At 38.9% G+C, this 27,050-nt stretch overlaps 1 protein-coding gene across 1 annotated transcript in view; it reads left to right on the top strand.

Moving 5' to 3' along the window:
• Nucleotides 1–27,050, top strand: part of LOC126338294 (transmembrane protein 192) — a 53,652-nt gene that overhangs the window by 1,524 nt on the left and 25,078 nt on the right. Inside the window, exons 4-5 of the mRNA XM_050001541.1 lie at nucleotides 14,387–14,501; nucleotides 15,508–15,669. Coding sequence (XP_049857498.1) covers nucleotides 14,387–14,501; nucleotides 15,508–15,669 — 277 coding nt within the window. The remainder of the gene's footprint in view (nucleotides 1–14,386; nucleotides 14,502–15,507; nucleotides 15,670–27,050) is intronic.

Below are 27,050 nucleotides of genomic sequence, written 5' to 3'. Positions count from 1 at the left end.
TGGGAAAGTGTCATCATTGAGTGACTGCAAGAGGATACAAGATTACATAGACAAAATTTCTAGTTGTGTGTTGAGTGGCAGCTTGAGTAGGTGAGTAGGAAAAACAATCCTGTAATGTTTGAATACACCATTAGTATTGTGCTGCTTCACTCAACCATATCAGGTAAATATCAAGGCTTAGCATTGCCAAGTGATATGAAATAAAACAAGCATGTATGGGTGGTAATAAGGAAGGCATATGGTCTACTTTCATTTATTGGGAGAAATTTAGGAAAGTGTGCATCATCTGTAAAGGAGACCACATACAGAACACTTGTGTGACACATTCTTAAGCACTGCTCAAGTGTCTGCGATCTCCAACGTGTTGGATTAAAGGATGGCATCAATGCAATTCAGAGGCGGGCTGCTATATTTTGTGTAAGAACATGAAAATAAGATAACAGGAATTAGGGCTCATGCAGAGGTATATAGACATTCATTTTTTCACCCCTTTGTTTGCATGTGGAACAGGAAAGGAAATGACTTGTAACGGTAAAGGTACACTTCACCATGCTCCATACAGTGGCTTGCATAGTATGTATGAAGTTGTAGATTGTACTGGAAAAGAGATTTGATGTGGTGAAGTGCAGTCAAGAATGAAGCAGTAGCAATATAAACCTATACTGTTTCAGTAGCTCTGTGCGCACATGGTTTTTTCATTGTGTAACTTCCTGTCTACAAGCCTTTGAGATCAACAATTGATTGTTTATATCGAATATGTGAAGTGCATAATAAATAACTCAGCCCTTGCCACCTTATCCCTGGCAACCACAGTCACATTCCAGAGGTCATCTTGGGTTTTTAATGTAAAGTCAGGCAAGTTTTTTCCTCTATTCATTTCATTTTTGCCTTCCTCCCTTTTTTAGTCTTTAGTTGTTCCATTCATTGAAAAATTACCTTATTCTGTGAGAATCTAGCTGACCATCCATAATGTGAAACATTCCACGTTCATGGGAAAACATCAGCCACGGACTGCCACAGTGTTGCACACGTACTATGAAGTGCTCAATGGATATTTTTGCCAACTTCCAGCCTCTCACGTCTTCCATATCATTATCCACAGAAGAAACCCTTGATTCATAAGAAAAAATTTTGTCTGTTGGAACCAATACTCTCCTTCCTTGTAACTCAGTAACTAGTGGAACAGTTTGCACCAACCCAGCAATAGAATATTCCAAACGGAAAGTGCTCTATAAAGGATTTTACTGTGATGTGTTTTTTAACTCATTTTTGCACGGCCATTGGAGAGGACTTGTTCCATTCCCAGGCATAAATAACGAACTTAATGGATTTATTAACAAACTTACTCAACTATATGACAAGTATCTTCCCCATAAGACCATAAAAATGAGAAGGAAACCTGAAGCCCGCATCTCGTGGTCGTGCGGTAGCGTTCTTGCTTCCCACGTCCGGGTTCCTGAGTTCGATTCCCGGCGGGGTCAGGGATTTTCTCTGCCTTGTGATGGCTGGGTGTTGTGTGCTGTCCTTAGGTTAGTTAGGTTTAAGTAGTTGTAAGTTATAGGGGACTGATGACCATAGATGTTAAGTCCCATAGTGCTCAGAGCCATTTGAACCATTTTGAAACCTGAACTTTGCCTAATGGTTGATGCAAAACACCTAATGAATCTCAGAAACACTGCACATTGGGACAAGCAACACTCCATGTCTGAAAATCACATTGCTTACAGTGAGAAGCAGAACAAAGTCCGTCAGTCTGTCAGAAATGTCAAACATTAAGTAACAAGAGACAGAGATCAGCTACCATGTATGATAATATGTGTGGTCTAAGCACAGCCAAAGTAAAAGTTACATCTGATCCCACTGGTTCAACCAAGGAATTAAACCGGTATTTCACTTTGCCAACAACTATCATCGAAATGCAAATAAAACTGAGAATTATTGATTATTTCATGTTTGTTGTTGTCTTCAGTCCTGAGACTGGTTTGATGCAGCTCTCCATGCTACTCTATCCTGTGCAAGCTGCTTCATCTCCCAGTACCTACTGCAACCTACATCCTTCTGAATCTGCTTAGTGTACTCATCTCTCGGTCTCCCTCTACGATTTTTACCCTCCACGCTGCCCTCCAATGCTAAATTTGTGATCCCTTGATGCCTCAAAACATGTCCTACCAACCGATCCCTTCTCCTAGTCAAGTTGTGCCACAAACTTCTCTTCTCCCCAATCCTATTCAATACCTCCTCATTAGTTACGTGCTCTATCCACCTTATCTTCAGTATTCTTCTGTAGCACCACATTTCGAAAGCTTCTATTCTCTTCTTGTCCAAACTAGTTATCGTCCATGTTTCACTTCCAAACATGGCTACACTCCAAACAAATACTTTCAGAAACGACTTCCTGATACATAAATCGATATTCGATGTTAACAAATTTCTCTTCTTCAGAAACGCTTTCCTTGCCATTGCCAGTCTACATTTTATATCCTCTCTACTTCGACCATCATCAGTTATTTTACTTCCTAAATAGCAAAACTCCTTTACTACTTTAAGTGTCTCATTTCCTAATCTAATTCCCTCAGCATCACCCGATTTAATTTGACTACATTCCATTATTCTCGTTTTGCTTTTGTTAATGTTCATCTTATATCCTCCTTTCAAGACACTGTCCATTCCGTTCAACTGCTCTTCCAAGTCCTTTGCCGTCTCTGACAGAATTACAATGTCATCGGCGAACCTCGAAGTTTTTACTTCGACTCCATGAATTTTAATACCTACTCCAAATTTTTCTTTTGTTTCCTTTACTGCTTGCTCAATATACAGATTGAATAACATCGGGGAGAGGCTACAACCCTGTCTCACTCCTTTCCCAACCACTGCTTCCCTTTCATGCCCCTCGACTCTTATGACTGCCATCTGGTTTCTGTACAAATTATAAATAGCCTTTCGCTCCCTGTATTTTACCCCTGCCACCTTTAGAATTTGTAAAAGAGTATTCCAGTCAACATTGTCAAAAGCTTTCTCTAAGTCTACAAATGCTAGAAACGTAGGTTTACCTTTTCTTAATCTTTCTTCTAAGATAAGTCGTAAGGTCAGTATTGCCTCACGTGTTCCAACATTTCGACGGAATCCAAACTGATCCTCCCCGAGGTCTGCATCTACCAGTTTTTCCATTGGTCTGTAAAGAATTCGCGTTAGTATTTTGCAGCCGTGGCTTATTAAACTGATAGTTCAGTAATTTTCACATCTGTCAGCACCTGCTTTCTTTGGGATTGGAATTATTATATTCTTCTTGAAGTCTGAGGGTATTTCGCCTGTCTCATACATCTTGCTCACCAGCTGATAGAGTTTTGTCAGGACTGGTTGTTCCAAGGCCGTCAGTAGTTCTAATGGAATGTTGTCTACTCCGGGGGCCTTGTTTCGACTCAGGTCTTTCAGTGCTCTGTCAAACTCTTCACGCAGTATCGTATCTCCCATTTCGTCTTCATCTACATCCTCTTCCATTTCCATAATATTGTCCTCAAGTACATCGCCCTTGTATAAACCTTCTATATACTCCTTCCACCTTTCTGCCTTCCCTTCTTTGCTTAGAACTGGGCTGCCATCTGAGCTCTTGATATTCATACACGTGGTTCTCTTCTCTCCAAAGGTCTCTTTAATTTTCCTGTAGGCAGTATCTATCTTACCCCTAGTGAGATAAGCTTCTACATCCTTACATTTGTCCTCTAGCCATTCCTGTTTAGCCATTTTGCACTTCCTGTCGATCTCATTTTTGAGACGTTTGTATTCCTTTTTGCCTGCTTCATTTACTGCATTTTTATATTTTCTCCTTTCATCAATTAAATTCAGTATTTCTTCTGTTACCCAAGGATTTCTAGCAGCCCTCGTCTTTGTACCTACTTTATCCTCTGCTGCCTTCACTACTACATCCCTCAGAGCTACCCATTCTTCTTCTACTGTATTTCTTTCCCCTATTCCTGTCAATTGTTCCCTTATGCTCTCTCTGAAACTCTGTACAACCTCTGGTTCTTTTTGTTTATCCAGGTCCCATCTCCTTAATTTCCCACATTTTTGCAGTTTTTTCAGTTTTAATCTACAGGTCATAACCAATAGATTGTGGTCAGAGTCCACATCTGCCCCTGGAAATGTCTTACAACTTAAAACCTGGTTCCTAAATCTCTGTCTTACCATTATACAATCTATCTGATACCTTTTAGTATCTCCAGGGTTCTTCCACGTATACAACCTTCTTTCATGATTCTTAAACCAAGTGTTAGCTATGATTAAGTTGTGCTCTGTGCAAAATTCTACTAGGCGGCTTCCTCTTTCATTTCTTAGCCCCAATCCATATTCACCTACTATGTTTCCTTCTCTCCCTTTTCCTACACTCGAATTCCAGTCACCCATTACTATTAAATTTTCGTCTCCCTTCACTATCTGAATAATTTCTTTTATTTCATCGTACATTTCTTCAATTTCTTCATCATCTGCAGAGCTAGTTGGCATATAAACTTATACTACTGTAGTAGGTGTGGGCTTCGTATCTATCTTGGCCACAATAATGCGTTCACTATGCTGTTTGTAGTAGCTTACCCGCATTCCTATTTTCCTATTCATTATTAAACCTACTCCTGCATTACCCCTATTTGATTTTGTGTTTATAACCCTGTAGTCACCTGACCAGAAGTCTTGTTCCTCCTGCCACCGAACTTCACTAATTCCCACTATATCTAACTTTAACCTATCCATTTCCCTTTTTAAATTTTCTAACCTACCTGCCCGATTAAGAGATCTGACATTCCACGCTCCAATCCGTAGAACGCCAGTTTTCTTTCTCCTGATAACGACATCCTCCTGAGTAGTCCCCGCCCGGAGATCCGAATGGGGGACTATTTTACCTCCGGAATATTTTACCCAAGAGGATGCCATCATCATTTAATCATACATTAAAGCTGCATGTCCTCGGGAAAAATTACGGCTGTAGTTTCCCCTTGCTTTCAGCCGTTCGCAGTACCAGCACAGCAAGGCCGTTTTGGTTATTGTTACAAGGCCACGTCAGTCAATCATCCAGACTGTTGCCCCTGCAACTACTGAAAATGCTGCTGCCCCTCTTCAGGAACCACACGTTTGTCTGGCCTCTCAACAGATACCCCTCCGTTGTGGTTGCACCTACGGTACGGCCATCTGTATCGCTGAGGCACACAAGCCTCCCCACCAACGGCAAGGTCCATGGTTCATGGGGGGGGGGGGGGGGGGGGGGGAGGAATTATTTCATGGGAGGCATAAAACACAATAGCCCCAAAAGATTCTATCTTAAAAATGTTACAGGCAATAGCATAAAAAATCTGTCACACATATCAGATCAGCATCTACAGGATGTGTTAGCATTGCAGTCCAAAAGGAGTTCAGGAGCACTCTGACTGGTCAGGAAAATAGGTACAAGGTAAGAGTGATGGTGGTGGGAGGAGAAGGAACAGATAGTTAAAAAGACAAGTAGGTCCTTTTGCAAGGAATAGTCATAGCAGCAGAACGTCTGAACTAGTACAAAACATGTGTGCAGGGCCCAATAATGTCAACTTTTATTTAGCCTCTCTGGGGAAAGATCTTGGTGAAGAACATCGAGGATGACCTGACCCATCACAGGGAATGCTCCTCAAACAGATGTGAAGGTTTTGTAAGTTTTCGAGTAATGAGAAAAGTTCTGAGTGATGCGTTCCATTGAACTTGCAAACATATAGACCTAAGAGCCCCTCAACAGAGCGGGACAATCCCATATGAGTGTGACTAAAGTGTCACGTCTCATGGTCACACCACACACGGCATCGTTTGTATCAGAACGTTTCCAGTAAGAAGTTACTTACAGACTAATTTCTAGAAGCTTGCGGTGTAACGAGAGCACTGGTTGTCCAATCCCTGTGATTTCCAATATTTTCAAAAGGCATTCTTTCAGGTACATATTTTCAAAAGATAAAGATACAAAATAAATATGAACACATTTGCAACAATCAGTGGAGAAACGAAAAAACAGCTGCTCGCACAAGACAAAGAGTAGCATTCATAATACTCTTCAACATTCCCATCAGTACATAAGAAGCTTGTTAAGTAAGAAAGATGACCGTCTCTTATCATTATTGGAAAGTGAAAAACCTGAAGTATTTCTTCAGATATGCTATGCATAACAGAATGTCACTTGGAAGACACAGAAATTGAACAGATGTACCTAGATGAGTACAAGTTACTATTACAGTACTGTAGGCATAATTTAAATAAATAGGCAGTGGCTAATACAGAAAATGTTGAATAAAGTTGTAGGCGAGATACCTGAATGAGTACTGCATTGAACACCTCTTTCAGTGCTGTTCTTCAGTAATAGCCTTGGAAACATACAAGATAGCACTTCTGACAGTCTGTAAAGTGCCTGACATGAGACATTTTGAATGTCAGTAAGTAGTTAGAGAGGCTACTAAAAAGACTTGCTAGAAATGGCTGGGAATTTATTGTATGTGAAGATTTCACTATTAATCTCATTGTGGATAGTTTTGATTGAGGGAACCTAGAGTTAACAATGTTAAGCTTTGGTTTGATATTGATAGTAACATCCCCAACAAAAACAGGAGGACATTGTACAATAGTGACTGATAATTTAGTTCTAAATCCAAGTGTCTTTCATGAAATAGATGTGAGCCTCATAAAAAATAATTTATGTGGGCATGTTGTCAAAAGGGATCAACAAAACATCCTACATCCCAGTCAGACTGGACTATGAAAGAAAAAGAAAAATTTCACAGAATTGTATATGCTGATGCAGATACATTGTTAAGGGAAAATTTGCAGGATGGGAATGTTTATCAAGGTCAGTATATGATTTATTTAGTTCTTTCAAAAAAAAGTGTTGATCCAATTTTTCTTTTCAGTAGGTCAGGGAAACTATGAAAAGAGATCTGGAATCAAAGTATCTAGGGCTGGGGAAGCTTTACTTAATGATGCAGAGACTCACATTACAATACATAAAAGTGCACTGCAAGTAGTATTGTAAACTTCTTCACAGCGACATCATAAAAACAAACATTTCTGGAACAAGGCAAGAACAATATGGAACATTATTAGGCATAAAATGAACAAATATGGTAAAGCAAATGATGGCAATAGTAGTGAAGCAGATCATACTAAATTCAGATCATTGGCGAGTAAATTCAGTGAATAAAAAAATGTAGAAAAAAACACATAACAAAAACTGATCATTGAAAGTGCATCCATTAGATTTACTTTGAAGATATTGTATAATTCACCATCAAACATCAGTTTTGCTAAATCAACTGTTAAGGAAATCAGAAAAATTATTAGGTTGTTGACGAGTAGTAAATCTTCTGAGATCGGATTTCCATCAAAGTCTAAATTTTGTGTAGCATCAGCAGCATCTCCCTTGAGTTATCTGTGTAACCAGGCAGTAAGTGAATATGTATAATCATGGTGGAGATATACAACTGGTCTCCAACTATAGACGCATCTTCCTCCGTCCCATGTTCTCATATTTGTCCATTTGTGATGATAGCTGACAACATACTATTCTTTCTGAGAATAACCCTTTCGTATCATCTAAGTCTGACTTCAGTAAAGGTATTTGTGTAGAGAAAGCAATGTGTAAACTCACTTTTGGTAGGACTTAAGAGAATTTATCGCATTGCCATTTTCTTTGATCTTGCCGAGACCTTTGGCTGTGTAGATTATATTATTTCGCTATGAAAACTTAACTGGTGTAGCATTAAAGACATTCTCCTTGCACACCAAAAAGTATTTTAACAACAGAAAACAGAATGTCATGTTACCAACTGATACAACAGGAATAAGACTATTGGCCCTCTCCTGTTCTTGACCTACATAAATTGTGTAAGACTTGGTATGATTGAGTTCATGGCATATGCAGTCTCAATTTTCAAAATAAAATTTATTTTGTCTTGGTTACAAATTTATACAAGAATGACCAGTTTTGATTGTCCAGGTCATCATATTCAGATCATCAAAACCTTGTTACCGTAACTAACTCAGCAAATATCATATGAAAGTAGTCATCCTTGTATAAATTTATGATTGAGACAAAATCAATTTTATGTTTCACAAGTGATTTACCAGAGAAATTGGTGGACTTTTTGAAAACTGTAATATTTTATTATGATAGAATTATATTGATTATTGTCCCAAACACTTCTACAAAACACCAAGCAAGGTGGCACAGTGAGACACTGGACTCGCCTTTGGGAGGACAACAGTTCAGTCTCGCGTCCGGCCATCCTGATTTAGGTTTTCTGTGATTTCCCTAAATCACTCCAGGCAAATGCCGGGATAGTTCCTTTAAAAGGGCATGGCCGACTTCCTTCCCCATCCTTCTCTAATCCGATGAGACCAATGACCTCACTGTCTGTCTCCGTCCCCAAACAACCCAACCCCGACTTCTACAAAGGAGACAGCTTACAAAACACATGTGTACCCTATCTTAGAATATTGCTAAATTGTGTGGGACTCATATCAGATAGGACTAATAGGGGATATTGGACGTTTACAAAGAAAGTCAGCATGAAGGAATGGTCACAGGTTTGTTTGACTTAACAGGAGAGCATCATGTTGTTGTTGTTGTTGTCTTCAGTCCTGAGACTGGTTTGATGCAGCTCTCCATGCTACTCTATCCTGTGCAAGCTGCTTCATCTCCCAGTACCTACTGCAACCTACATCCTTCTGAATCTGCTTAGTGTACTCATCTCTCGGTCTCCCTCTACGATTTTTACCCTCCACGCTGCCCTCCAATGCTAAATTTGTGATCCCTTGATGCCTCAAAACATGTCCTACCAACCGATCCCTTCTTCTAGTCAAGTTGTGCCACAAACTTCTCTTCTCCCCAATCCTATTCAATACCTCCTCATTAGTTACGTGATCTATCCACCTTATCTTCAGTATTCTTCTGTAGCACCACATTTCGAAAGCTTCTATTCTCTTCTTGTCCAAACTAGTTATCGTCCATGTTTCACTTCCATACATGGCTACACTCCAAACAAATACTTTCAGAAACGACTTCCTGATACATAAATCTATATTAGATGTTAACAAATTTCTCTTCTTCAGAAACGCTTTCCTTGCCATTGCCAGTCTACATTTTATATCCTCTCTACTTCGACCATCATCAGTTATTTTACTTCCTAAATAGCAAAACTCCTTTACTACTTTAAGTGTCTCATTTCCTAATCTAATTCCCTCAGCATCACCCGATTTAATTTGACTACATTCCATTATCCTCGTTTTGCTTTTGTTAATGTTCATCTTATATCCTCCTTTCAAGACATTGTCCATTCCGTTCAACTGCTCTTCCAAGTCCTTTGCCGTCTCTGACAGAATTACAATGTCATCGGCGAACCTCAAAGTTTTTACTTCGTCTCCATGAATTTTAATACCTACTCCAAATTTTTCTTTTGTTTCCTTTACTGCTTGTTCAATATACAGATTGAATAACATCGGGGAGAGGCTACAACCCTGTCTCACTCCTTTCCCAACCACTGCTTCCCTTTCATGCCCCTCGACTCTTATGACTGCCATCTGGTTTCTGTACAAATTATAAATAGCCTTTCGCTCCCTGTATTTTACCCCTGCCACCTTTAGAATTTGAAAAAGAGTATTCCAGTCAACATTGTCAAAAGCTTTCTCTAAGTCTACAAATGCTAGAAACGTAGGTTTGCCTTTTCTTAATCTTTCTTCTAAGATAAGTCGTAAGGTCAGTATTGCCTCACGTGTTCCAACATTTCGACGGAATCCAAACTGATCCTCCCCGAGGTCTGCATCTACCAGTTTTTCCATTCGTCTGTAAAGAATTCGCGTTAGTATTTTGCAGCCTTGGCTTATTAAACTGATAGTTCGGTAATTTTCACATCTGTCAGCACCTGCTTTCTTTGGGATTGGAATTATTATATTCTTCTTGAAGTCTGAGGGTATTTCGCCTGTCTCATACATCTTGCTCACCAGCTGGTAGAGTTTTGTCATGACTGGCTCTCCCAAGGCCGTCAGTAGTTCTAATGGTATTTTGTCTACTCCGGGGGCCTTGTTTCGACTCAGGTCTTTCAGTGCTCTGTCAAACTCTTCACGCAGTATCGTATCTCCCATTTCGTCTTCATCTACATCCTCTTCTATTTCCATAATATTGTCCTCAAGTACATCGCCCTTGTATAAACCTTCTATATACTCCTTCCACCTTTCTGCCTTCTCTTCTTTGCTTAGAACTGGGCTGCCATCTGAGCTCTTGATATTCATACACGTGGTTCTCTTCTCTCCAAAGGTCTCTTTAATTTTCCTGTAGGCAGTATCTATCTTACCCCTAGTGAGATAAGCTTCTACATCCTTACATTTGTCCTCTAGCCATCCCTGTTTAGCCATTTTGCACTTCCTGTCGATCTCATTTTTGAGACGTTTGTATTCCTTTTTGCCTGCTTCATTTACTGCATTTTTATATTTTCTCCTTTCATCAATTAAATTCAATATTTCTTCTGTTACCCAAGGATTTCTAGCAGCCCTCGTCTTTTTACCTACTTTATCCTCTGCTGCCTTCACTACTACATCCCTCAGAGCTACCCATTCTTCTTCTACTGTATTTCTTTCCCCTATTCCTGTCAATTGTTCCCTTATGCTCTCTCTGAAACTCTGTACAACCTCTGGTTCTTTCAGTTTATCCAGGTCCCATCTTTTTAATTTCTCACATTTTTGCAGTTTCTTCAGTTTTAATCTACAGGTCATAACCAATAGATTGTGGTCAGAGTCCACATCTGCACCTGGAAATGTCTTACAACTTAAAACCTGGTTCCTAAATCTCTGTCTTACCATTATATAATCTATCTGATACCTTTTAGTATCTCCAGGGTTCTTCCACGTATACAACCTTCTTTCATGATTCTTAAACCAAGTGTTAGCTATGATTAATTTGTGCTCTGTGCAAAATTCTACTAGGCGGCTTCCTCTTTCGTTTCTTAGCCCCAATCCATATTCACCTACTATGTTTCCTTCTCTCCCTTTTCCTACACTCGAATTCCAGTCACCCATTACTATTAAATTTTCGTCTCCCTTCACTATCTGAATAATTTCTTTTATTTCATCGTACATTTCTTCAATTTCTTCATCATCTGCAGAGCTAGTTGGCATATAAACTTGTACTACTGTAGTAGGTGTGGGCTTCGTATCTATCTTGGCCACAATAATGCGTTCACTATGCTGTTTGTAGTAGCTTACCCGCATTCCTATTTTCCTATTCATTATTAAACCTACTCCTGCATTACCCCTATTTGATTTTGTGTTTATAACCCTGTAGTCACCTGACCAGAAGTCTTGTTCCTCCTGCCACCGAACTTCACTAATTCCCACTATATCTAACTTTAACCTATCCATTTCCCTTTTTAAATTTTCTAACCTACCTGCCCGATTAAGGGATCTGACATTCCACGCTCCGATCCGTAGAACGCCAGTTTTCTTTCTCCTGATAACGACATCCTCCTGAGTAGTCCCCGCCCGGAGATCCGAATGGGGGACTATTTTACCTCCGGAATATTTTACCCAAGAGGATGCCATCATCATTTAATCATACAGTAAAGCTGCATGTCCTCGGGAAAAATTACGGCTGTAGTTTCCCCTTGCTTTCAGCCGTTCGCAGTACCAGCACAGCAAGGCCGTTTTGGTTAATGTTGCAAGGCCAGATCAGTCAATCATCCAGACTGTTGCCCCTGCAACTACTGAAAAGGCTGCTGCCCCTCTTCAGGAACCACACGTTTGTCTGGCCTCTCAACAGATACCCCTCCGTTGTGGTTGCACCTACGGTACGGCCATCTGTATCGCTGAGGCACGCAAGCCTCCCCACCAACGGCAAGGTCCATGGTTCATGGGGGGAGGGAGAGCATCATAGAAATGGTAAAAACCTGAGTTGGCAGACACTTGAAGATGGACATCAATTATCCCCTGAGAGCCCACTTATAGAGATTCAAGAAATAGTATTAAATGAAGAATACAGAAGTATACTTCAGCCCCCCTACATAGTACGCCTGTAGAGATGGCAGAGACAAGATTAGTGCTGCAAGTATGAAGGTTTTTAAGGAGTCATTCTTCCCACACTCCATACACATATGGAACAAAAAGAAACTCCATGCACAGTTGGAACAAACAGAAACTCTAAATGCTAAGTGTCCTCTGCCATGCACTTCACAGTGATTTGGGAGTTTGTATGCAGATGTATCTTTAGACCGTTCCTGGTTTGGTGTAGTAGATAGTCTGAAGGCCCCAACCTGATAAGGATAAATAGGATGAAAATGTTACCTTGAATTCTGAGCATTCACCTATAGATGTGACCCGTAGAAGCCTTCTTTCACTTCCAGTTGTTCAGTTATATTTTGCCTTTGACTAGTGGTTAGCCATCATATATACCCTACACATAAAAGTTTAGTCAAGTAAATGAATTTCTTCTTGTCTAAAACTAACTGTAATATTTTAAAGACAGATGTGAAATTCAAGCCATTTTTGTGGTGGCATTGTTTACAAATGTGCCTATCAAAGATTCTTTGTACCTAGTATCCTATTTCTTTGTAAGTGACATGGTCAAGCTATTTAAGCACACTCTTATATCTACTCATTTTCTGTACAGTGGCCATGCAGATAGTGTTGCAATGGGAAGCCCATTAGCTCTTGATGTTACAAACTTTTTCATGGAGAATTTCAGGGATATTGTCCTACATATGGCACTATTAAGGCCTAGTTGTTTCTTCCAATATGTTGGCAACACATTCATCATTTGGGCCCACGGATGTGAGAAACTTGAGTTCTTGGAAAATCTCGGCGGCATTAACAGCGACATCCATTGCACCATGGAGGGAGGAAGAAAAGAAGACATTGCATTGCCCTTCATCAGCATTCTCGAACATCGCAAACAGAATGGATGACTTGGCCACAGTGTGTATAGAAAACCTACTCGCACCAGTTAATAAGTGCACACCATCAATCACCACCACTTGGCACAGAAGTGCACTGCCTTACAAACACTGGTGCATCGTGCACGAACAATACCAACACTAATAACTTTTAATGAATACGTATAAGTTGTTCCTGCAAAGTGATCTCAAGCAATAAGACCACTGACACAGAGCTGGAAAAGAAACTTGCTTTCTTGCTGCTCTGTGGCTTTGTGTAGGGTAAGATAAGCTGCCCACTGAAAAGACACAAATTCAAACTGACACTGACAAAATCTGGCATCTACTGAAGGTCTCAGAACACTTGGGGTCTGCAAGACGACATTCGAATGTGGTCAGTCCTGTGTCGGAACAAAGTGTAGAAAAATGCAGGTACAAACATGAGAGATTTTATCACTTGTGCTACCTTACGAAATCCACTTTAGTTCAACATCCTTTAGAAAATGGTCACTGGATCACATTCGATGGAACCTCTGTTGTGGCTTGAACTAATGGCTTCTAGGACTGTGTAGTTAAACAAACCATCAACATAAAGATCACTGATAGAGATGGTGGCCTGCAGCTTAGTGCAGCGGGGCATCCAGTGACAGCAAAATTGAAACGGACACCTAGAATGGCGAGACAGTGTATGCCCATATATGGCGACAGTGCGAGCACCAGAGATGTCACAACTACCAGCTAGCGTATGTAAGAGCACACCAGCTGGCCATTTCACTGATAGTCTTACCACTTGAGCATGGGCAAAAAGTGCTTGGTCAAAAGCTCGTGGAATTTTAACCGTTTGATGCAGCTAGACACCAGAGAACTCTTTTTCATGTGTATGTCTGATAGTTATATTTTGCTTGGCTTTAATTTTGGAAATTGCACCACATGTACCATCATCACCACTACGAGCTCACATACAATTCTTCTCTCAAATGTCACAGAGAAACTTATATCACATGAATATTTATTTCTTGGTAATTTTTCTGAGAATGGGGAATAGCAGTAAGACACTGCACTTGAATTTTGAAGGACAGAGATCAAATCAGTGTAGCCATCAAGGTGTAGGTTTTCTGGGGTTTCCCTAAATCTCTTAACACAGACACCAGGATAGTTGGTTGTAAATAAACACGTCCAGCGTCTTTCTGTATCCTTCCACAATCCGAGATTATGCTGCATTTTTTATGACCTTGTCATCAATAGGACATTTGGCACTAATCTTTCCTCCTCACTGTTTAATTTTCTTAATTCTACATCACTGAGCATGGTTTGTTTGGGTGAAAAACTTGTGATGTTGTATAACTGAGTGATTATTGCTATTTCAGTGTATTCAAATGACATGCTCGTAAACAATTTCATGTACTGACACCCCAATAATGTAAGAATCAGATGGCAATAATATTTGCATAACATTTTGCAATTTGTTCCAGATTTTGCATCACTTACTTAAAAAGAAACACGATAGCCTAAAAATCTATGGCTACCTTGATTTTTATAAGGAAACAGAAGATCAATTCAGACTTCCTCATCATGTGGTTTCTGCATGTATGTAAATCTATTGTTAGTGTATATAAATGTTTATGTGTTAAATAGTCAAAAAGCAACAGCAGAATTTCACAAGACTAAGTTTTACTCTTAGGAACATATTATTTTAGGTCTGATATAACTAAATTTGAGTCACGTCAATATCCATAAGTGGTTAATTATTTATGCTTTACCGGACAGATTATTGTGATTAATTTTTACTCACACTGGAATCTTTAGCCTAAAGCTAACATCACAGTATTAATGCGTGAAAAGAGGAATTTAAACTATTAAATGCTATTGCCATAGAATAAGTCTCATTTATTTACTATTTTGGCAAAATATTCAGATTTATAAATCACAGAATCATTATTTTTTACTAAACAAATATATTAACAGAATGACCATTTTACCACAAATTGGAAAAAAATGCCAAAACTGATGCAGATTTGCCAGAAAGGGAAAGGAATGTGACATACGGTTGAAAGAATATCATCTGTTGGGGAGGGGGGGGGGGGGGGGGGAGGGAGACTGGCAACTGGCAACCAGAGTTTTCACTTCATGAGCATAGTAAAGGGTAACAAGAATCACTGGAAACAGCTCAGTGCATAGCTTGAAAAGCTTGCATGTGACTAACCTAAATGTTACCATGCGGTATGCAAGAAAATGGAAGCATACAAAGCCTCTTCCTTATGCATTTTTAGAAATCCACTAGATCATTTTCATTAAATGAAATGTCTTCTATGTGTGAGAACAAAACATATATCTTAGAACGAATGGTATACCTTAGAATAGCTACAATAGGTTATTGCAGATTTTTTTCTTTTACATTGATTTATGGCACTGTAAAAGTCGGATTAAGGGTTTTGGCTGGAAGTGATAATGTATTTTGTTGTAGAGAACTGTTATTTGTTGTGGCCATCCTGTCATCTGAGTGTATGCAAAGACATGTGAACAGATAGGTAACAAAATCTTTGTAAAACTGTTGTGCCACAATTGAGTATGATTTCATTTATCTTCTTTCTAGGGAGTGTGCTGCTGCTCGTCGTTGATTCACTGCTTCATCAACTGTATCCAGACATGGCAGCTCACTGTGAATCAGGAGGACTTGTCCGACCCATTGTATACCTCGTTATACTCTTATCACTGGAGACCATTGTACTGGTTATCTGCATTGGCAGTTACATAAGTAAGTAGAAAAATCTGATTTCCTTGTACAGTCTGTCTCAATTGCTTGTGTCTTTTTTACACCTTCAAGCCATCTAATTTAGTATGTGGTATTGGTTTGATTTAATGTGGAAGATAAATCAACTGTTGCCCACATTGAAATTAATCTTGTTATTCAATATGTCACCCTGCCATTCAAGTAAAATCAACCAGTACCCTTGGAGAGTAGTAGGAGTCCGTTTACTAGGTCTGTGTTAGACACAATATCTTCAGGGATTAGTGGCTGAAATGTTTTGTGTCCTTTCGGGCTCCATACTCTGCATTGGAATATTAAATTTGTGGCTTCATCCATCATAGTCTATATTTAGGGACTTCTTTATCTGTTCCCATCATGTATATTTGTTTTTTGAGTTTTCACAGCCAGTCACTAAACTTACTATGCCACTTGTTGACTGGATGATCCCGACAATACAGTGCCCCATATTCACTCTTCAGCAGTAAGATTGGCAATAATGATACCAACATTTTAATCTCTGTTGATTCAACACTACAGACAAAAGTCCAAAATAAAATTACAGAGACTGAATAATTAGAGTAGTTATGTTTGGCATTATCATTCTGTACTTCATATAGATCACTTGTTAAATATTTTATTTACATTTTTGTGGTGCTGGATTCATACTCAGAATTAAAGACAAAACACCACCAAAATAATTGCAAGATACTTTCTTGGACAGGTGCAGAGGTGGAAGAAAAATCACACACACACACACACACACACACACACACACACACACACACACACACAAATAAACTACAGGCTGGGTTACAGGAAAATTTTGATCGACTGCAGAATGAAGCAATGTTGAAGAGATAAATGAGTTGTTCATTTATTTATGCATTTTAATCATTTTACATGTATTCATGGCTACAGTGCATAATTTGATGATTTATATCCAAAGTTCACATATACATGGTGAACATAAAGTCCAGGAACACTTTCAATTATTTATTGCACAAGAACCAAACATTGTACAGATATCATACATAAGTCATTTTGAAGAGAAACCCTGAAAGTTTCTCTCTCTCTCTCTTTCTCTTTCCCTTTCTCCCCCCTCCCTCCCCGTTTTCTCCCTTTCTCCCCTCTCCCCTCCCTCATGTATACAGCCACAACATAGTTTGGCAATTTGCCAATAGTCAACACTAGTCACAAACATGGCGAGTTCAGGTGTGGAGCGAGCATTCTGTGTGTTGGAGTTCAACAAAAACAAGTGTGCTACACCTGTTCAGTGGATGTTTAGAACCAAGTATGGTAAGAAGCCACCAACAAGGAAGGCCATTTACCACTGGCACAACAAATTCGTTATGACTGGTTGCTTGTGCCCAGCAAAGAGAAGTGGACGTTGAAAACTGTATGGACCATTCTTCTTCACCGAGAGCACTCACTGTCACTGGATATTCCTACTCAGACATGTTGCAGCAATGGCTGATGCCTCAAATGCAATCGGACTCTCCATTTATCTTTCGGCAGGATGGGGCTCTACCCCATTTTCATTGTGAAGTTCGTGGGTACATGAACACAGAGCTGCTGCATCAGTGGATCAGTCGTGCTACAGAACAGGACAGCTGTTTCATGAAATGGCCTCCCTGATCACAAAATCTCACTATGTGTGACTTTTTTTTTCTGTGGGGACACATTAAAGATTTGGTGTATGAACCACCTCTACCACATGATGTAGCAGAGCTCCGGGAGAGAATACAGGAAGCGGCTGCCACAGTCAACGATGCCATGCTGGGCTGGGTATGGCACGAATTCGATTACCATATTGATGTCTGCCGAGTCACTCATGGATCACATATCAAATGTTTGTAAAAAAAACTTTCAGAGTTTCTCTTCAAAATGCAGCATGTATGACATTTGTACAATGTTTAATTCTTGTGCAATAAATAATTAAAAGTGTTCCCAGATATTATGTACACCCTGTATTAATATTTATATAAGTATAGCTAATTTTGAAAAACTAGAAGAGCATCAATAGGTAATTGTTTTTTTGCTTAATCAAACAATGGAAAAATTCAGGATGGAATAATGACAGTATGAAAAGCATAGACTGCTACTCACTATAAAGCAACTCACCATTTCCACTATATGGTGAGTAGCAATCTATCTGTTTCATAATACTGTTTTTATGCTGAGATACAGTAATCTATGTGTGCTAGTAACTTACAATTTCTGTGATTCAACAATTGTTCATGGTCTGTTGCTCAAACTTTTAAAAATTGAGACTTCCTTCGATGAATATGTCCCTTTGGTTATGAGAAATGTTTTTTAATTTAGTTTTAAGTAATTCCTCATTATGTGTGTATATGTAATCCAATAATTTCATGTACAATTTTGAGACTCTGAGTTATGGATTTTCATAGAATATCTCAGTTTGAAATAGCTGTGTTTTTCCTTTTGTCATAGTAATCTATTTCACAGAGGTTCACAAAATTATTATTTTTTAACATTTTATGGTTTTTAAATACAAAATTCTTTTATTGCATTTTCAGTCTTGTGTCATAGAAATGGTACCATAACTAATTTCGACTACTTCAAAAGACAACAGATAGTTGATTATAAGGTGACCACATGCTGTGATCCTTCTCCTACTCATGGAAGGAATAGTACCTACTAAAATTATTTTGTGAATCGAAACAGTTTATGGTGAAGGTATTATGAACAGAACAAGTGTGTTTGAGCGGTATAATGAGTGAAGTGAAGGCAAAAAAATTTTCATGATGAACAGAGGAGTGGAAGGCCTTCCATTTTGATTGATGAGTTTGTGCCAAAAATAGAGGAAAATGTTCTTGAAGACAGCCGATTGACAGTGGGTGAAATTTCTGCACTGTTTCCACAACTCTACAGAATTCTATTATATGGGACACTCATAGAAACGCTGGGTTACTGGAAACGGTGTGCAAGATAGATCTGCATACAGTTGACAGAACAGCACAAGAAAAATTACTGTGGGTTAGTAGCGCCTGCAAATTACATGAGCGACTTGAAATAGAAGGTGAGGATTTTCTGAGCTTTATTGAGACTGGAGATGAAATGTGGGTGGCTCATTACATGCTTGAGACAACAAGACAGACATCACAGTGGCATCAAGCCAATTCCCCATCTATTAAAAAATTCAAAACCACAATTTTGGCCAGAAAAACCATGACGTCAGTATGAATGAGATTTTCACTCTGCAGCGGAGTGTATGCTGATGTGAAACTTCCTGGCAGATTAAAACTGTGTGCCGGACCGAGACTCGAACTCGGGATCTTTGCCTTTCGCGGGCAAGTGCTCAGTTTTAATCTGCCAGGAAGTTTCATGATATCAGTGTTTTGCGACTGAAAGGGCATCATTTTGCTCAAATTTCTGGCTCAGGAGGAGACCGTCACTGCACAACAATATTGTGAGACCCTAAAAAGACTGAAACAGAGTATTTGAAACAAAAGGGAGCAGGGGAGGTGGGGGGGGGGGGGGGGAGCTTTGTGTAAAAATAGTCCACAAGTGAATAACAATATCCATTTTTTTTTCCAAATACACTTTTTTTTTAAATTATAAACATCTAGTACAGTTACTTTGTGAACATGCCTCATACGTGAGAAATAGAACTGATACAAAAATCAAGGCCTGTGGGACACTGTGCAGTACTGTTTCAATTATGGGCTGAATATTGATTTTCTTCCGATTGCATTGATAGTTCATATTTTTTCGATTCCACGATTGTGTTGAGCTGACCAGATAAAATGTCTTTGTGAAGTCTGAAAATATATTCCCTTCATTCTTCCCTCTGTCAAAATAGTGTGCAGAAGTGCCATAAGAACCTTAGATTTGTTGTGGGGTTTTCCAAAAATATTCTGGATTCTACTTGAAAATTGTTTCATGGGAGAAGGCATTAATCTGAGCTAGCCTCACAAACTCAAATATCTTGCCAACTCCGAGAATTAAAGCTATTGGTCTTTAGTTCAAAATTTCCTCATTTGATTCCATTTTGCTTGTTGTTCTCACTGATGCCTTCTGCAATGACAGAATTGTTAAAATATGTAATTGGTTTAATCTGTCATTTAAACAGTTTTGCATATGTCTTCTTCTTTTACTTTTCTAATTTTAAGCTTTCATTTGACAAGAAGAAGTGTAATTTTCTGACCATACCCATCTATGTTTGAAATTATGATGCCAGTTGGAGGGATGAAATGTTTGTTAAAACAGTGCACACTGGTTGTGGTGCAAAAAGTAAATAAAACTTCTGTACCAGCTGACTTCACATAGAGTGGAAAAAAGTGTTCATACACTACCAGAAATGTAAACATAGAAATGATTAATGAACCACTTGCAATAAGAAACACCTTCAGTGGCAAGCTGCACCTTCTGTTTGTTGGTTGCGATTAGTGATTAATGGCATACAACAGCAGAATGGGCCACAAAGGGAAGGAAACAGCTATAGAGGAAAGCCAAATGGTTACCTCCCAATAGAAAACGAGAAGACTATTTTCGGAAATAACTGATATTACTGGAGGAAGCTTGGCAACTGTGTAGTCCATAATTTCACAATTTAGACAAAACAATAATTTCATTAAGAGCTAAATAAGAGGTCAGCCACAAGAGCTAATGCAAGGAGAATAAAATGTGTTGATGAGGGTGGTCAAGAAAGATAGTAAAGTGGCAGCTACTGCATTTTCTGTTCATGTTAATGATCAGTTTGGGAAGGAAATCACACCAAGGGATGTTCATTCTTTTGTAAGTAGTGCAGATTATGGAGCTAGGGTACCTAGAAGAAAACTGTATATCAGCAAAAAGAACAAGAAATTGAGACGAATTTGCTTGAGAACATATATGCAAGAATATAAGTGTCTGGGACAAGGTATTGTTCACAGATCAAAGTAAATGTAACATATCATCAGTGAAGAGACAATACTGTGTAAGTAGCGAAACACTAATTTTACGGGAGGGACAAAAAACTGTCTAAGAGTATCTGATGCATTTCGTAAGGTCAAGGAATTTGCATTGTTGCACTACAACGTTATTCCAGATCATAACAAAAAGTGAAACAAAGAAAATACTCTTCAGATAGCTTAAATTACAGCAGATATGTGGAATTGTTTTGGTATTTAAGGAAGAGGAATGTTATTTATGTGGTATTGGTTTTTCAGTTTCCTGCATCACTTATTGCTTGTACAGTGTTTTTGGTGCTGAAAAAACAGTAACATCATTATTTTCCAGAAACTTTATTGGAAGACTTTGTGAAAAAACTTCAAATATATACAAGGTTCACATAGGTCTGATAAGTTCTGTAGATTTCTTCAAGAAAATACTGCCAAACAAAGAACTCCACCGCACTGTCACTACTGAAACAGTAACGTCCAAGGTGATCATCATTCGTAAGGAATGTTGTCATAATAGCAGTGACAATCCTTGTGAACAATGGCTTTAAATTGTTGTAAATGACACCATATGACTTTCCTAATTTTCAGTTTTTCTTTGTATACTTTTGGGGAGCAATCTTTTCCAGAAATTTTTCTTGGACGCATTGGTATTTCTTGCCACACACCATTCAAAGTGCACTTGTAGTAAATACCACCATGTGGATGGTACTGTATCACCCTCAGGTCTGTAACTGTTGGCTCATTCTTTGCAGCTCTTCCAGGCCTAATTGAGTCATAAAGCCACAAACTTTTCTCTGCATAGTTAGTGAAAAAGGAGTAACGTAGGTAATGGACTTTGTAAGGTCGTGGCTTTCTTCTTGACACTTTAGGGATCAAGGCATATTGGCTAAGAAGTGTAAATTCACATACTTTGAGCTTGCACTCAATGGAACTGTAAACAGAGTCACATTCCATCTGAGTATGACCTCTCTCCAAAAACTTTTGCATAATCAGTACTCCTGAATCAATTGCTAATCTTAAAAGAGTATTTGATAATATCACTTTTCTGTTCTGATTTGTATGGCTGTCAGAATACAAAATAACTGGAACAGGATTTTCCTTAATTGTTTTGGATAGTGTGTGCACAATACACAAGACAAAACTTGAATACGTCAATTCACCTTGTGCTTCATGGGACCAGTAACACACTGCGTCATGACTTTCTAAATTGTACACTTTGAAGTTATGGACAGAAAATTTGTTTCATAATAAACTGCACTTGCCTGTAAAAGTGATGCTGCTTTTACGGCCTGTAAGTCCATGGTGTACAGTATGCAGAGCTTTTGCTTTGCATTTTTCTTATCTAGATCTTCCTGCGACCCTGCCTGCTCTTTCCATTGCATGTGCTGCTTCCACATGTCTTCACTCAAGTTTCTAAGCGAGTAACTACAAGACAAGTCGCACTGGTCTTTCTTGGAGGAAAATAAGCTAAGTTACCCTCTTCGAAAATTGAGTTAAAGGTAGCCTGAATTAATGGTGAAACCTGTTCTTTACTACAAGTTTCAGTGTAGAGTCTATACAGCTGTTGTTTGCTTCTTGCATTAGGCTCAAGGTACAGTTTGGAACAGTACTTCCTGCAGTAACGTGATGGCAGTTTCGGAAGACAGTCCAGGAATTCTTTTACAAAGTTTTCCTCGTCTTTCTTCTTCATGTGTTTAATTCAGGAACATGACAATTCTGAATCGGGGCTCATCCCAGGCGTGGAATTATCCAACCAATATCTCACTGTCCAATCTTTACTGCCAAGAGATTCTTTCTGTTTTCCCGTATTATTTCTCAGATAATAAACCAGCTTGCCTTTTGTTCTGGATTCGTCAGTGATCTTCCCTGGATATTTGGCTGGAATTATGTCCACAGGATTGATTACGTAAATCTTCCTCACCTCCCATGACATTGTTTTGCAGAAAGTGTTAAAAATTGCCTGCCTGTACCAGCAGAAATTTGATGACACTTTTTTGAAGTGATTTCTGACACATCTTTGAAGTACACATTGGGCCTAATTTTCACGCCTCTTGTGTACTGTTATGAGTAATTTTGTCATGGTTTCTTTTAAATCCCACATACGTTTGTCTGCAAATTCTCAGAATTTTGTTGGTGTTTTTCTTCCAATCTACAGGGCAGGCTTTAGATTTCCTTTTTCTGTCACTACTTAAGTCACCACAAAATTCTTGACTCCCACTTTCAACATCCTTGCTTCCATCAACTCCCAACAAGTTATCTGACTTTTATGGGAAAAAGCCACCAGCATTATGTAGCAATAAATGTGAAGAAGCACTGTCATCTCCAGTGGCAACTGTGATTGCTGTATCATTTTGAGCATTCTTGAATGCAATCAGTGAAGTTTGTAGATGAGAAATGTTTGAAAAATTAACTTACGAAGACCAAAGTTGAATTTCAAATTAAGTCTTTATGATAATGATGATTACTGTATAATTAATAAAACTTATGCTCACAATAAAAATTACCTGTGTCATTAGATGACCCGAAAAAAGTGTGTGAGAACCCCATATACAAAATTTATTCTACTTCTTTGCTTGTAACTTCACTGTTACTACTGTTCTCTCCTGTTGTTCATTCTGGATTTACATGAGAACCTGTAATTAGGTGGGTATTCAAAACATTTTTAGCAGAGAGGACTAAAGTGCACAATAAGTGAAGTGTGGCACTAATATAAAGCAGGTGTGTTACTACTAAATTTTAGAGTTTTAGCAGACTGCTGTTAATGCGAGGTAAATAATGAAAAAAATTTCTTACAACTGCCAGTCACTCTCAAGAATGATTCTCCACTTTCATGAGTTAAGTTCAGCTGAGAAACAGTTTCTTCCTCAGTAAAGAGATGATCTTTTAAAACAGAGTCCATTTTCGTGAACTGCAAGTAGAACCAAGGAACCACATTCCAACACTGGAAGGTATGTAGTAAGCAATAACAATGTGCTGTGGTTGCACGCACTTTTGTGTTTATGCGGTACTGTTTACTATGCCCAAAACAATCTAGTTACGCAGTATTTTGTTCCTTTGCACTTACGCGGTATTTCCATCCTTTTCCCTGTGCCACATATGTGGTATTGTTTTAGTACATTTTATATGTAGATAATTTTTAAAAAATCTGCATTCTGGCTGTAAGAGTAGGTGCATTGAGACTCATGGATATGAAATGACAGATAAATGCAAAACCGATAAGCTGTCAGTTGTGCAGTATCGTTTCTTCACTGGCAATATTTGTAAATGATGGCAGAATTTTTGTATGGGGCCAGCCAAATACTGAGCTGGATTCCAAACACATTCAGCCCACAGTAAACCACAGTGGTGGAAGAATTGATGTTTGGCAGCTTGTTTTTGTTGAAGGTAGCATGACTAGATTTCAGTATTAAATACCCTAAAAGAAATTATGCAAAATTTTTGACATCTTGAGTTTAGGCTCAGATTACTACTTTCAACAAGACAATGACCCTAAGTGTACAGTGAAAATTGTTTAACTGTGGTACCATAGTCCCCACATTCTCGAGTTTCCCACTGCAAACCTTAATCTAGTTGAACATCTTTGACATAAACTTGAAAGAATGGTCATATAACATGAAATACAAAGTAATACTGCCCTGAAACAATGTCTACAACAAGAATGGCAAAATATTACATCAGAGGCTGCCAAGAAACTGTCTGATTTCATGCCAAAGAGGTTAACAAAAGTGGTACATAGAAAAGGAATGTCTACACAGTATTAACATTGTAATTATATTTAATTACTTTGTAATTTTCTTTGTATGTATGAATACTTTCTTCCCCACAGTGTGAACCCAGCTGTACAGATTTTAATTTACTTTCTGCAGAAGGCAGATTTTGTTAATCCTTTTCTGTGTTCAGATTAAGAAGGAAACCCCATACTGCTAGTTTAGCAAATGAGATCTCTGGTTGTGACCTCTAGTTCTAATAAATGAAGTTATTCTACATAAACAACAGTGTATGAATACTTTTTCTATAACTGCAAGTATGAGATTCATTTCAACATGTTTGTGCTATGTAAGGTTGTGAGAGATGGGAGGGACTCACCTTGGTTCAATAGCCATGTTTGAAGTATTTGGCACACTGAAAAACAATAACTGAATCAACCCAAAATGCATGTAATGAGAGCAATTGGAGAAGCATTCAGAAAATTCAAAAGTAAAATTTTATTAACTGGTCTGCTGAGAAATTAGAAGAATGTTTGGATGCAAATGAAATCAATCAATGGATGAAAGTTGCCTAGTCAGTCGCTTATAATCATAGTGGCACCAAACTGAAGATTATGGATATAAGGTCAAAACAGTGAATCCAGTCTTCTGAAACTGTTTCACTTCAGAAGATTGTAATAAAGTTTCCACTTTCACTACCCAAACAAGGAAATGTCGAAAACAAGAAAAGGAAATGTGAAAGAGAAAATCAGCTAAAATTGTCAGTGGAAAAAGGTACAGATGGTTCCTATTTTCATGAAGGGTTGTATCATTTTTTGACTGAAATCAGGACTTCCTAGTAGATACAGATAGAATTCAGCACACCTTTCTTAGTGGGACCAAATCGTCACCTAATAATGGTAACTTTGATAGTACCCCAAGGGAGTGTTTTGGGGTTTTTACTACACACACACACACACACACACACACACACACACACACACACACACAAATTGGGGGACTGATGACCTTAGCTGTTTAGTCCCCCTTAAACATCCCAACCACCACCACGACACACAAATCTGGGATGCTGTAGGAAACTCCATGGTGCTATTTCTGGATGATGTTGTTGCATGTAGAAAAGTTGCAGCACTAGAAAACTAGCAAAATGCCTGAACAACTGCAGGAATCAACTTGTGGTACAGGGACTGACTGTTCAACATCAAAATCAGTGTAATTAAATCTAACATAATGTGTGATTGTTGTATCTTAAGTTAAACTTTTTGGTGTAGGTAGCTGTGTTTGTATAATTGATGATGAAGGAAAACATGAAAAACAGACTGCTTGTAGCAGCGAGGGGTCAGTGAGTGTTATGTAACAATCTGATGGATGGATCACAGAATCAAATGCCTTCACTACATGAGGCACTGCATAGTTTTGGGACTAAACCTAAATAATTGATGCACTGCCTGAGAATCAGGAACTGATAGCTGTCACCTCTGCTCTTCATATTGGCCAAATGCTGCTGAAAAAAATTTTCTGTTGACAAGATTTGATCTTTTAAGATTAGCTCCACCTCTCTAGCAAGCAATATCAACGTTTAGTAGCACACTGCAGTAGCAGGCGATAGAGTCTACAAGGAGCACAATCTGTGTTCTTGTTCCAATGACCTAATTGTTTTCTTGCCAGTTATGTGAAATGTGTTATTTAAAATATCCTTAAATGCTGACAGTCAATGCTAAGGTCATATAAGCAGATCTATAATTGTGACTTTTCATGCTTTCCCGACAGATATGTTGCAAATACACGTCTCAGGTTTGCCGCCAGACAGACTCGCACAATATTCCACCAGTGCAACTGCTCGACATCATCAGGTGGTAGTAGCTGCTGCTGTCACTGCTGCAGGGTGTGACTGATGATAATAATGTAGCGGCATCAGAATTTATCATGCCAGGAGTATGCAATATGCATGCATGGGAAGATTCTCATAGTTGGAGAAAAGAGGCACTTCTATTGCCCCCTGCTGGGAGCTGCAGAAAGGCCATCTGTGCATACACTATGGGCAAAGACTGTGCTGCCAGATGCTCCTGCAGTTAAAGTCTGAACTAAATCTCAGTTGCGCATTGCATCACTTGATGAATTGGAAGTTCTTGTTTTCCCTGTTTTGATTTCATGGCAGCCAGTGCTAGATTCCAGGCTGTGCTTAGTTGAAAACTGCATCCCTGTTGATAAGATTGTCCGCCATATGGATATCTATGGCCTCCTTAACAACACAGTCCCAGAAAGATGATGCTGGGGATAAAATTTCTGCCTGTTCGTAAAGCATATGATGTCCCGTGTCCAGGCAATGCTCTGCTACCACTGATTTATCAGGTTGCCCCAGGCATGTATGACAACAGTGTTTAACGAAACGTTCTTGCATGGTTCAGCATGTCTGTTCAGTATAAGATTTTCCACATTGGCATGGGATTTTATACACACAGTGTTTCCTAATGCCAAGGTCTTCTTTGACCGAGCTCAATAACTCCTAAATTTTACTAGTGGCCAAAAAACACACTTGATGTCATGCTTTTTGAGGACTCTTTCTGTTCTTGAAGACATGCCACCAAAATAGGGCAAGAATGCTGTTGCAGTGGGTGCCTCCACATCTTCATTTACATCCCTGCTTCGAGTTTGCTTAGAACGGAATGCATGGCGTATCTGCGTATCAGAATAGCCATTTTGTTGGAATACCATTCTCGGGTGTTGTAGCTCACCAAGGAGACTGTCGGCATCTGAGTATTCTATACACCAAAGA

This window comes from Schistocerca gregaria, chromosome 1, assembly GCF_023897955.1.
Source record: "Schistocerca gregaria isolate iqSchGreg1 chromosome 1, iqSchGreg1.2, whole genome shotgun sequence".
Lineage (NCBI taxonomy): Eukaryota > Metazoa > Arthropoda > Insecta > Orthoptera > Acrididae > Schistocerca > Schistocerca gregaria.
Note: the sequence above shows the minus strand (reverse complement) of the source record. Positions and strands in the feature narration are given on the sequence as shown.